The sequence below is a fragment of the Balaenoptera ricei genome, chromosome 11, assembly GCF_028023285.1.
Source record: "Balaenoptera ricei isolate mBalRic1 chromosome 11, mBalRic1.hap2, whole genome shotgun sequence".
NCBI lineage: Eukaryota > Metazoa > Chordata > Mammalia > Artiodactyla > Balaenopteridae > Balaenoptera > Balaenoptera ricei.
The window spans coordinates 23,294,192-23,307,584 of record NC_082649.1 but is presented as its reverse complement, the minus strand read 5'-3'; the positions used below and the strand labels follow the sequence as shown (position 1 = coordinate 23,307,584).

Below are 13,393 nucleotides of genomic sequence, written 5' to 3'. Positions count from 1 at the left end.
TTCTATGACATCTATTGCCTCACAGTTTCTGTGGGTCAGAAATTTGGGTTCTCTGCTTAGGGTCTCACAAGGCTGCAATCAAGATGTCAGTTGGACTGGGTTCTCCTCTTGAGGCTCGACTGGGGAAAAATCCATTTCCAAGTTCACTTAGGCAGTTGGCAGAATTAATTTGCTTGCAGCTGCAAGACTGAGGGCCTCTGCTTCTTGTTGGCTGAAGGCTGGAGGCTGCTCTCAGCTCCTAGAGGCTGCCTGCTGGCCTCAGGGCTACCCACGTCATCAATCCAGCAAGGGGAGTTTCAAGAGTGAGCGTGTTAGCAAGGAGGCATCCCATCCATGTAATACAGTCTGCGAAGGGACAGCTCATCCCCTGTGTCATATTCCATTGATTAGAAGCAAGTCACAGGTTCTGCTCACACTCAAAGAGAGGGGATCATACAAAGGCATGAACAGCACGAGGGGAGGATCATGGGAGGTCACTGTAGAGTCTGTCCACCACAAAAGTAATGTAAGCTCCAGGTGCGTTGTACAGACAACAGGTGTTACAGGAGCTCAGAAGGAATATTTCTGCCAACAGACGCGCCAGCTCCACAGGCAGAGGTGGCCTCACCACTGTGAACTCATGCCATCCAGGTACCTGGGTACTCCCATTTTAATATGAGATTGTGAGAGATGGGTGCTACTGTCAGTTCACAGGTAAAACGGCGGTCTTGGATGCTGACTTCTGCAGTGGGAGCCTGGTTCAGGAAAGAGGCTGTGACTATTGTCCAGGTATCAGAGGGTCAGGCATCTGATCACAGCTGTGGCATGTTCAGGAGGTGGCAGGCCTGAGGGTGTACTGGGCAGACCTAGTGGGAGGTTGGACAGGTTGGGGGAAGGAGAGCCAGGAGGCTGAGGTGAGTCTGAGATGAGCTGGTCCAGGGATGAACTGGTCAGAACTGCTGAGGATGGCTGGTTAAGTGATTCATTGATTCTTTTCTCTAAGTTGGGATAAATAGCCTCTAACTGCTCTGGAGCACTCCTAGAAACAAAGAAATCCTTCAGTATATTCTGTTCAATCTTCCACTTTCCATGTAGCCTGAAGATGCAAGTTAATGGAGCAGTGGAGCTCCTTGACCGTGAGAAAGCCCATACACACGTCTATGTTTGTGTGGGTTTGTGCTGTGTAAGCACATGTGGGAAGGGAGATGGGATGGCTCATACCTGTTCAATAAGTCACTGGCATCCTAGGAGAGAGAAAGAGAGTGAGAGTCACAACCAGTTCTCAGGTTCCTGTCCCCTCCAATTCCCTCCCCAACCCACTAGTGGATGGCACTCTGGGCTGTCACCTTGAGAACTGGAGAGGGTAGCACCCCTTCTGTGTACCCGCCTCCGCTGCAGCAGTATTGTGCAGCCTCGGACAAGCCACCACCACGTGTCACAGAGAAGACTCTCCTTCTTACACCTCCCAGAGGGATGCTACAGGTAGGCTGCCCACTATTTGGGGAGAATCCCAGGCTTTGGGAGGCACCTCAGGGTATGCACCTTCAGCAGGCTGGCATCCAGTTTCTTAGCCATCCCCTCCAGTTCAGTGACCAGGCTGCTGAGTTGAATCATTGCCCTGGAGATGCCAGGGATTCTGGACACCTCTGCTGGCATGTCCTCCAGCTGGCCTGGCCGCTGCTGAGGGAGGGCATCCAGCTGTCTCCCGGCTTGGTGTTGACGTTCCAGTTCAGCCTCCAGCCTGTGGGTCCTACAGTCTGCCTGAAACTCCAGAAAAGGGGCTCCCTAAGGTTCAGTGTCAGATGACTCCCTCTGGACCTTCAGTCTCTGAATGTTCTGAGCGAGAATGCTGATTTCTCGGTCCTCCTCCCCTCATGGCGTTGCCTCTGCATGTCATGGGTATTACGGGGTAGCCGTGTTCTTCAAAAATGAAGGGACACCTCCCCCTCCCCCCCCACCTCACACCCTTGTGAACATCCACAGATGCCATGTCTCACACACACACACACACACACACACACACACACACCCCACTCGGCTATATCCTTCCACTGACTTTTAACCCCCTTCAAATCATAGGGTGAGGAGAGACCCCACATCGAAGTGAGCAAGCAACAGAAAGGTAGATGGTCAGAGAGAGAAAGAGACGTATGGTTTGTGGAGTAGTTTTCAGTTGATGGGCTGCTTGTCTCCTTTGATCTTCACCTAGAACCAGGTGGAGCAGGACTGGCTTTCACTTAACATATAAACCACATGAAGGTCAGAGGGCTTGACTTGCCCCAGGTCACTCAGCCAGCAGACCCCTAGGCCGAGCCCAGCACTTGTGTTTCCAGCCTCCAGGCCCTCCCCCCACAGCAGGCTGCTCCAGACAGACAGATGATCAGACCAGAGTCCTTCCTGGGACTCTGCAAAGCCCACCTGCATAGCCTGCAGTCTCTCCTCCTCCTGAGCCCTGAGCCGCTGGAGTTCGCAGATGTCCTTTCTGAGCTTCCTGATCCTGCGGTTGAGTCGTTCCTAGAGAGACAGACACCCCTGCTGGTCAGACTGGGGGTGAGGGTGGTGCCCGTGGAACACATGGCGGGGAGGGGGTGTCCTGATCCCAGGATGAGGCTAAAGTAAAATTCCGCCTAAAAAGAGGCAGCCTTCTATGCATCATGCTTGGGGTAAGGAACACAAGAGTTTATTTAATGGATAATGATGGCAAAAAGCAATAGGTAATTTTTAAAAAAGCCTTAACTACATAAAAATAACAGATAGTAAGAGAACCTTTTCTACTTGACTTCAGGGTGTCTTTCTCCCGACATCTAAAAGTTATGTGCTGATCTCTGGCAACCCTCACTACTTCTCATCAACAAGTGAAGCCAGTCTAGAGAGAACTGACTTACAGAGGAGATGAAAAACCTCTGGTACCACTCCCCTACCCTGGCTGGGATGGACAAGAACTCTCTATTAGAGCAAACCCACAGCCCAGGAAGGCATGGAACCTCTCTCTAAATCTTAAATCAGTGTCTGGATGGGTCACGGTGTCCTGGAATCTAAGGATATAATGAATCATTTCAGTTTCTAAAACATTTACTTTCAGATTTTGGGTAAACTATGTAGGAAGCAAATATAAACAAAGCTGATACTGATATCAACATAAGCCTTTAATGAATCAAAATGGAAGAAAGGTGCAGGGTGGGGGGTGTCAGCAAAAGAGTCTGAAAATGTTCTTCTTGTAACCCTTGTTACCTTAGTTACAAAATATATTTGCATACCAGATAAAAGGGTGTACAAAGCCATACTAATAAAACAGTGTGGTACTGGGACAAGAAAAAATAGAAAATGGAAGAAGAGAGAGCTCAGGGACAGACCCATGTTTACAAAAGAATTTAAAAAGAAAAAAAAAGTAAAAAGAAACGAGTCACAGGTCTGAAATGTGCAATGTGGAGAATATAGTCAAAAACTGTGTAATATCTTTGTATAGTGACATATTGTAAGTAAACTTATCATGGTGATCATTTTGAAAGGTGTAGAAATATTGAATCACTATGTTGTGTAAGAGGAACTCTCATAATATTGCAGGTCAATCATGCTTCCAAAACAAACAAACAAACAAACATAGAAAAAGAGATCAGATTTGTGGTTACCAGAGGCAGGGAGTGGGAGGACGGGGAATTGGGTAAAGGCAGTCACAAGATACAAACTTCCAGTTATAAGATAAATAAGTACTAGGGATGTAATGTACAACATGATAAATATAATTCCCACTGCTGTATGTTATATATGAAAGTTGGTAAGAGAGTAAATCTTGAGTTCTCATTACAATAAGAGTTTTTTTTCTATTTGTTTAATTTCGTATCTATATGAGATAATGGGTGTTCATTAAACTTATTGTAATAATTGTTTCATTATGTATGTAAGTCAAATCATTATGCTGTACACCTTAAACTTACATACTACTGTATGTCAATTATAACTCAATAAAACTGGGAGGAAATAAGATAAAATAAAAATAAAAAGCAATACACAGATCAGTAAGAGAAGGGACAAAATCTGTAGGAGATGGTGTTGAGAAAACTGGCTTACAACAGCAGGGAAAAATAAAGCCAGATCCCTATCCAGAACCATATGTGAAGGCAGACTCTAGCTGGATTAAAGACAGTGTGAAAGGAAAACTATGAAGTTAATAGAAAATAATGTTAAAGAATAAATAAAATGTTAAAGAATAAACCTCCAAAAGCACAAACCATGAGAGAATGATTTAATTTGATTATCTCAAAATTAAATATTTCTGTTCAATGACAACTCTATGGACAAACCTAACAGAGAAATGACAGACTAAGAGATAATATCTGCAATGTCTAAAACCAACAAGAGACTTATATATAGAATATAAAAGGAAAGCCTAGGGAATTCCCCAGTGGTCCAGTGGTTAGGACTCAGCGTTTTCACTGCCATGGACCGTTTCAATCCCTGGTCGGGGAACTAAGATCTCTCAAGCCACAAGGCACAGCCTAAAGAAAGAAAGAAAGAAAGAAAGAAAGAAAAGGAAAGCCTAGACATCATTAAGAAGACAGGAACCCAAGAGAAAAATTTGCAGAGAATATGGACAATTAATTCACAGACGAGGGGATGCCCAAACTCACCTGTGATTAGAGAAAGGGAAATTAATACAAAGAAATATTATTTGACCCCCATCAGAGTAATAAAAATTAGACAACTGGATAACACCTGGGGGAGGTGGGATGTGTGTGGATATAAGGACCACACTGTGGGCTGGTGAGATATGCACTGGCACAGCCATTCTGGCAACGGTTCTGGCCACCTAGGTGTGCTTTCCTCTGTGATCCAGTCATCCTGTTTCTGAGTAAAAATCCCAGAGAATTCCTAGGTTCTAAGAGAATATGTACACTACAGCACTGGTTGTGGTAACAGAGAATTGGAATCACATAAAGTCCACTCCTGGGAAATGGATGGGTAAAATATGGCAGGTGCCCGCTATGGAACACAGTGCATCTGTCAGAAACAATGGACTATGTGACCCACAAAACATGGACTGATCTCAAAAACATGGTAGAGTGAAAAGCAAGAAATAGAACGAAGCCCATCATATAATTTTGTTAATTCAATATACAAGCACACAGTGCAGCAATGTGTGTTTTACCAAACTGTCTACAAATAAAAATACAACAAACACTTTAAGTGGTTGTCCATGGAAGAGGGAGGAATGATGATTAAATGGAACAAACAAAACATGAACAGGATTTGTGGACTAAAGATAAGAGTGTGCTATTAACTGAAGAGTGTGTGTATCATTAAGTAAATCCTTCTCACCTCAGGTCAAAAAAAATTGGGGGGGGGGTGGATTTTGTTGTTGTTGTTGGCTGTTTATGGGGAATATTTCTTCTTTTTGTCATTTTGCCTCATTTTCTCTTATAAACTCTTAAAATGTATTGCTTTTGGAAAAGAAGAGTCCCACATCACTGGAGATGTACAGGTAGAGGCTGGGGTTGGACGAGATGACTGTGAAAGTTCTTTCTGGCCCTGAGATTCAGAGGGTGAAACCAAGGTCAAGGGGCTGTGGGTGAGACTTCAGCGAGGACATTCAAGCAAACAAACAATAAACAGAGGAGACAATGATGTCACTAGGAAATTATTTAAAAATGTTTCATGTCACTGGTGTTACCTGCAGGCATTTCCCAGCAGACAAGCAATAAAACAGTCATAGAAGGAGGGGGAGGAAGTAAATGGGCGTCTTGGAGTTCACTCAGGGCCTCAATGGTGAAGGCGGAGGCTGGGGTGCGGTGGGGAATTGTCTGTGTGAGCACTGAAGTTCAAGTCTCAAAAAGCTCAAACAAGCAAGCAACCTTCACCTTGCTACCCCTTCCATCTACTCTGTTCTCACAACTACATTTCTTGAAGCAGTTGGTTCTTGTTGTCTTCACGTCCTCGTGGCCCCTTTGCTCCTCAGCATCTGCTTTTGCTTCTCATCATTCTTTTGGAACTGCTCTCTCCAAGGTCACAGTGATCTCCAGGAAAGAAACCCAGAAGTGCCTTCTTCTCAGGCCTCCTCTTCTTGGATGTGATTCTACCCACCCCACTCTCCCGACCTCCCACCCCCGTCCTTCCTTGACCTTCCTGAGGTTGTTTCTTTAACCCTCTTCTTTCTCTAAATGATGTCCTTAATTTCAGGCTTCAGATTTTATCATAATTCCCAAAAGCTCTTTGTCCTAACAGTCAATTCCATGTTTCCAGCTGAGACTTAAGTATCTCCTGCTGCCCTATTGACAGCTCAAACTCAGTTTGGAGTAATCAAACTTATCTTCCTCTTCCCCACCCTCTTCCACAATTCACTACTCTTGACCTCCATATTTCTGTCCTTGGACCCACCCTTCTGTCTCTCATCCAGCTTGAAACCTCAGTCATATTTTATTTTTTACCTGTGCTACTACTGTCTTCAAAAGGGTTTTTCATTATCAAAGATAAGCCCGAACTCCTTAACCCAATATCCAAGGCCCTCTGTAACCCAATTTACATTTCCTGTGTTACCTCTCTCTACTCCCTCCCTATTCTCCACACTAGCCAAACAGAGCTGCTTGTGGTTTCCTGGACACACCCCATGCAGACATGCCTCTTCATGGCTTTTCTTTTACTTCCTTCTACCAGGAATGCTATCTATTGCTGCCTGTCAAAGTCAGGCCTGTTCTTAAGATCCTGTTCAAAATGTCAGAGTCCTGTCTTCTGGAGTAGTTTAAAATTTAATGAAGAGCTTAAAGTCAACTACAAAGATTGTGTAAATGAAAAAAGGAAGCAAAGATAACAGCAATAAAGATAATGCATGAAAAAATGAAGATAATTCAGATCTATCATTTAAAATATTCAAAATGAGTAAGGTAAAGTCCCTCATTTTTCAAAAAATATTTATTCATCCATTTTTGCATTAAGGTAATATTTATGTAAATAAGATACTCATTAGAATTAGAAAGCAAAATTCTACAAACTTTTATCTTCCCAAAATATTCCTCAGGGGGGAAAAAAGACAAATTGAAATATAGGGAATAGTGCAAGACCTGTTTTGTCTTAATAAATATTTTTTAAAGTCTGTGATCCTATCAGATATCAGATAAAATGTGATTTCACAGTAAAAAAATTGACCAAAAAGGACATTATAAATAGTGAGGAAACATGAGAACATAGCAACATTTAAAATCCTTCTCAAATGGCTTACTAAGACTTCCCTGGTGGTGCAGTGATTAAGAATCCACCTGCCAATGCAGGGGACACAGGTACGATCCCTGGTGGGGGAAGATCCCACATGCCACGGAGCAACTAGGCCCATGCACCACAACTACTGAGCCTGCACTCTAGAGCCCGCGAGCCACAACTACTGAAGCCTGCGCCTAGAGCCCGTGCTCTGCAGCAAAGAGAAGCCACCGCAATGAGAAACCCGCGCACCACAACGAAGAGTAGCTCCCGCTCGCTGCAACTAGAGAAAGCCCACGCGCAACAATGAAGACCCAACGCAGCCAATAAATAAGTAAATAAATAAAAATTAAAAAAAAAAAGGCTTACAAAACGCATCAAAGAAAAAGTGGTTAACAGGCAAAAAGGTACCTTTCCCCTGATACAGTCACACACACACAAAAAAAGACCAACTTTCAAAAAACATGCTCCTTACAGAACAAAAAGTGCCCCAAAGTATGGATAAGAATGATATCACCCATTATATTTTATGAGGAAAAATGGTGTTGATGACTAAACCTGACAATGTCCACATGATCGTGCATCTAGAAAATGTCAGGAAATTAAGTTAAAAGGTATACGAACTCAGCAAAGACTCTCATTTGAATCTACGAGTACCAATTGTCAAAAAAGCAACCCTTATAAAATATATAGCTACTCTCAATATAAGATTTAAATAAAGAAATGTAACATCTAATTCAGAAACATAAAGGAAAACGCTTGGTGATATATCCTGCTATTGGTCAAGAAGACCAAGTAGGCTCACAAAAGTCATAATTCTTAATGTAATCAACAAATTTAATGCAATGCCAATTAAAATTCCAGGGATTCTCCATAAATCTTAGAAACATTATATAAGAAAATCCTTCTGGAGACTTCCCCGGTGGTCCGGTGGTTAAGACTCCTCATCCCCAATGCAGGGGGCCTGGGTTCGATCCCTGGTCAGGGAACTAGATCCTGCATGCCGCAACTAAGAGTCTACATGCCGCAACTAAAGATCCCGCATGCCACAACAAAGATCCCGCATGCAGCAACAAAGATCCCACGTGCCACAAGTAATACCCAGCAGAGCCAAATAAATAAATTAAATTAAATTAAATTTAGAAAAATGAAAATCCTTCTGAAAAGACAGTCAGCAAGACCATCAGGTTACAAAAAATTATTATTTGACAAAGATGCTACTAAATTTAAAAATAAGCCATAAAGCAATAAGTATCAAAACTATATAATAACTTTAGAACAAAAAAAAAATCAATGGACTAGAGTAAAAAAAAATGCCACTATTATAAGAATTTAATTTGTGTCAAACCAGAAAGAACATATAGATGCGAAAGGACTCACAGAAATGTTTGAGGGACAACTGTAAACCAGAATAAAGAAAAAATAACTTTATTGTTTGATAAAGGAGTCATCCTTCACACAGCACAGTATATTAAATTCCAAATAAGCCAGCAATTACTTAATCTTTAAAAATGACACAGACCTAATATCTATCTATCTATCACCATACTAGATAAATTTCTGAGTAAGACATGGAGATTTTATTTCTTAAATAGAATAGAACTGATTCAAGTACAAATTCTTAAAATTTTTGCCCCAAAAATGAAATAAAAAGAAAAGAAATATGAGAATAGGAAAAATGAAGGTTAAACATAATTAGTATAGCTTATTATCCAAAAGATAAACTACTCTGATGCACTCATGTAGAATTTATGCCCTGATTCTAAGGGGAAATGTAGACAGTGAGTCTCCATGTGGAGAGAAACCTCACCACCAGGATTCATAACAAAACAAAGTAAAACAACTTCAATCATTGTCACGCACTTAGAAAACCAGCAAAGCACATTGACAAAAGTGATTGACAACAGCATGAGTTGGGCAGTAAGGAAACAGATGTACAAAAAAGACACTGCAAATTTTTCAGTCTTCTGGAGTGCAGTCAGGCAATACATAATTCCTTTAAAAAGGACACAATTTACAATATTTACAATTTAAAATATTTAATTTACAAAATTTAATTCAAAGGAATAGAGACATGGTGAGAAATCATAAGAAATCTTTATTTCAGAACTATGCTGTCAACATCTACAAACACACTCAGGGTCTCCCATTGTAATCAGTCCTTTGAAAATACCTTCAACTCCCCAGACTTTGGCTGTCCTCAGGCAGCCTCATGAAACTCACTAAATCCCTAGTTTCAAAACTCAAACTGGTGCTCTATGCTGCCTGCCAATTCCACTCAGTTTCACTCATAGGTTCACTTTTCCAAACTCTACCGTGGCTTCTCCTCTCTTTTCAAACCTTTCACACCTCCACCTCTACCCACACTGCTGATGTTCTTCCCTCACATATTATTGAGGAAATATACCTGAACACTTGGGTTCTCTCCCAAGTTGCAAGACTCCCTCCCCTTGCAGAGGCCTTCTTATGTTCCCCACTGTTACAATGGAAGAAGTGTGCTTCCTCCCAGCCCAGCATCCACTTCTCTGCTGCCCATCTTACTGGATGGCTCAGCATCATTCAATGCACTCCACTATTGCTTCTTCTTCTTCTTTTTTTTTTTTACTATTTATTTATTTGGCTGCGTTGGGTCTTAGTTGCGGCACGCGGGATCTTCCTTGCGACATGTAGTGTCTTTCGTCGCAGTGGGCTCAGTAATTGCAACTCATGGGCTTAGTTGTCCCTCAGCATGTGGGATCTTAGTTCCCTGACCAGGGATCGAACCCTCGTCCCTTGCATTGGAAGGCGGATTCTTAACCACTGCACCACCAGGGAAGTCCCTCTACTGTCACTTCTTAACAGATTCTTCTCTCTTAGCATCTGGAACACCACTCCCCTTGCTTTTCTCCTGCCTTGCTAGTGGCTTGCTTTAAGTCTCCTTTGCTGGGTCCCCCTCCATCTTACATCTAAATGATGGCCTTTCTAAGGACCTTGCCCTGGAACTGCTTTTCTCTCTAGACTCTCTCCTGAGGATATTGCATCAATTCCCTTGGATTTAAATATTATCTTTATTCTGATGGAACCCTGTCCTACGTTCTGGGAATCCTAACCCAGACTCTCTTTGGAGATCCAGATTTCAAAGTCAGCCACTTAACTAAGATCCTACTTTGATGTGTCTCAACTTGGACTTGACTTGTCCTAAATGAAACTTGATGTTTCATTCAAACCTGTTCTCCCCAGTCCTTATTGTTCCGTCATTCATCCAGTTTCTCAAATCAGAAACTCATGAAGTCATCTTTGATTCCCTTCATTCCCTCACCCCACTTTAATCTGTCAGTAAATGCTGGCAATTCACACTCTAATTATAAACTCTTCAAATATAACAAGGCTTTTCCAGATCTGGGGCTCCCAAATCTGTGCTTCCCTTCTGCCCAGACTTTACATTGGCCACCTTCTCTTTTTCCTGATCTCAGCACCGGTGCCACCTCCTCCGTGAGGCCCTCACCGACCACATGGGTCACCCATTACTCTCCATCTCAGACTCTTGTTTGTTTTCTTCTTAGCTCATATGAGACTTGTAGTTTGTTTGATTTCTTGTCTGTCTTTCTTATTAAACTGCAAAGTCCCTGGCAGGAGGGATGGCATCTGACTTGTTCATCATTGTATTCCTAGCATGTATAGTAGTTCCTAATACACTACAGGAACTTAAGTCTTTCTTAAATGAACAAATATTGTTATTTATTTATTTTAGTTTTCCTGTCATAATTTAAAGGTAAACTTGAGGACAAAGATTATGAATCATGTTTATACTTCTTACAATGCCTAGCATGACATCCTATACAAAGCACAGACCTCAATAAATCATTGAGTGAGTGAATAGGTTTTTCCATCTATTCACTGGCCCATCAGCAGGTGGGAGAGCTCTCCCTGCCCTCCTGTGGTACCCTGCACTTAGAGGGAATGATGTTAGAACCAGAGAACTTTGCCTCTTTGGCTTTCTGAGTTATTTCTCTACCTTCCCATAGTCACCCTCAATCTGGAGTCCCCAGTTTCTCATCCTGTATTATAACATGTTCAAAAAGTCAAGTATCTAAAAGAAGACTTGGAAATTCATCCTTCATTATTGGATAGAAAGACACCATGGTGAAAATATGTCAATTGTCAATCCAATCAAATACTAACTTAACTGGGGATGGGGGTAGAGGATAGTTGGGAAATAAATGCTAAAGCTAACTGGCAAAATAAATATATCTGAATATCCACAAAAATTCTGAAAAATAAGAATATTGTGAGGGTTCTAAGAGCTACCTGACATTAAAACACATTGCAAAGGTACAGTGCTTAAAATGGTTTGACACACAAGCAGGAATGGATAGAAGAATAGAACGGAATGGAGAGTCAAGAAAATGTGCAAGTCTATACGTACCCATGGCAGAATAAGAAGTCGGCATTCAAATCAGTGGGGGAACTATGGATTATTCAGTAAAATAGTGATAGGAAAAACTTATCAAAACTTGGAAGTTAGGTTATTCTTTCACCAAAATACAGCTTGGATATTCTAAGTCCTCCAAAATATATGTGGAAGGATACTCATTACAACATCCCATGAGACCTCAAAACAAAATAATAACCTGGAAATAGCTCAATATCTGCCAATTTATAGTACATTCATAGAATTGAATACCATGCAGTTGTTGAAAAGAATTCATAAGATCTATATGTACTGATGGGAAAATGGGATAATGCCCAAGATGTATTTTTAGATGATAAAAACGAGTTACAGAAAAATATATAGAGAATCCGTGTGTGTGTGTGTATGTGTTTTAGAGACTGCATTCATACACACACACACAATTTTCTGGAAGAATGATACACAAAAATCTAACAGTGGTTACCTCTGGGTACTGAGAATGGGGGAAAGCAGGAAGAAAGATGTTTAGTTTTGACTTTAGACCTTACAGTGTTGTCTGAATGTACCAGTTTTATGATAAAAAAAATTTAAAAACAGGATAAAAATAATCACTATAGAAAGGAAGGAAAGAAAAGATGAAGAAGGAAGAGAGAGAGAGAATCATGTACTAATTTCGAGGTTTCAATGTATTTCCAGGTTAATCATTAGGATATGTAAAACCTGATTACATTTCTAGCCAATTTTCTAGTACTATCAAACAGGGGAACCATACAGTCTTAGTACTAAAAGAGTTTTGGACTATTTAGTCCAACTCCTTCATGCTACTGATGAGCAAACTGCGAGGAGCTCATGCTTCCTGGGAATTTGACATCATGTGACCGTATCTCCTCTTAGACTCCTATTAATGCATTGAAATTTTAACATTAGTAGCAAGATAAACACAGAAAAGTGAAGACAAGGGTCCAAAACAGGTTAAAGCAGAAGAAACAAAGAAAAGTGTCAGTCACCGAGCCTCTATGATACGCCAGGCATAAAGGACAGGGAGTAGGAAGGAGTAACTCAGGGAGGTGGTGGCAGAGGGATGGCTATGATGACCCCACCTTACCTTGTAGTGGCTGATGGCGTTTTCAATGGCCAGTTCACAGTGACACTTGTGTTCAGGGGACACCCGGCATTCCACACACAGAAGACGTCTGCTCTCCTCACAGAACCAGCACACCTTCTTCTGGTGGCTGTCACAGGTATAGCCGGCCCCCAGGACCCCCTCGGAACAGGGCTTCCGGCAGAGGGGGCAGCTGAGGACCCCGGAGGCTGAGGCCTTCTCCAGGTGCTGGGCCAGGCACGCTCGACAGAAGAGGTGTCTGCAGTCAGTGCGCACTGCCTCCTTCAGGCACTCCTGGCAGATGGGGCAGATGCCCTCTTCCCGGCTGTCCTCCTGCAGAGGGAGCATGGCCTCCACCTCACACTGCCAGCCTCCCATCTATAGGGCCTCCTTCCCCACTGGAGCTTTGGACAGCCTGCCACCCTAGACAGTCCAGGTAAGATGGCCCAGCTGGAAGGAGGCGGCCCTGGAGCAGCTCAGAGGACCTGATTCAGCCCTCCAACTGCAGGCAGCCGCCTGCTCTCCATCAACAGAGTTGTAGCACGGACAACGGAAACCACAATTCTGCAACAAGTTTCAGAAATAAATCATCAACTTTGACACACACCCTCTGGTCTCCTTGTCTTTACTAAACTTGAAATCACTCCTCTTCACACATCTGGAGGAAGCAGGTGATTCAAAGACCAGTTTTCCTCTTCAGAGCTTTCTGTGCATATTTTTACAGCTCAAAGTTAAAA

At 42.3% G+C, this 13,393-nt stretch overlaps 1 protein-coding gene across 1 annotated transcript; it reads right to left on the bottom strand.

Moving 5' to 3' along the window:
- Positions 1–771: 771 nt before the first annotated feature.
- On the bottom strand, positions 772–13,004 carry TRIM40 (tripartite motif containing 40). Its single transcript, XM_059940718.1, has 5 exons — positions 12,660–13,004; positions 2,398–2,493; positions 1,522–1,746; positions 1,201–1,223; positions 772–1,018 (listed from the first exon to the last, which is right to left on the bottom strand). Exons 1-5 carry the CDS (start codon positions 13,002–13,004, stop codon positions 772–774), a joined length of 936 nt encoding a protein of 311 aa, XP_059796701.1.
- Positions 13,005–13,393: the final 389 nt, after the last annotated feature.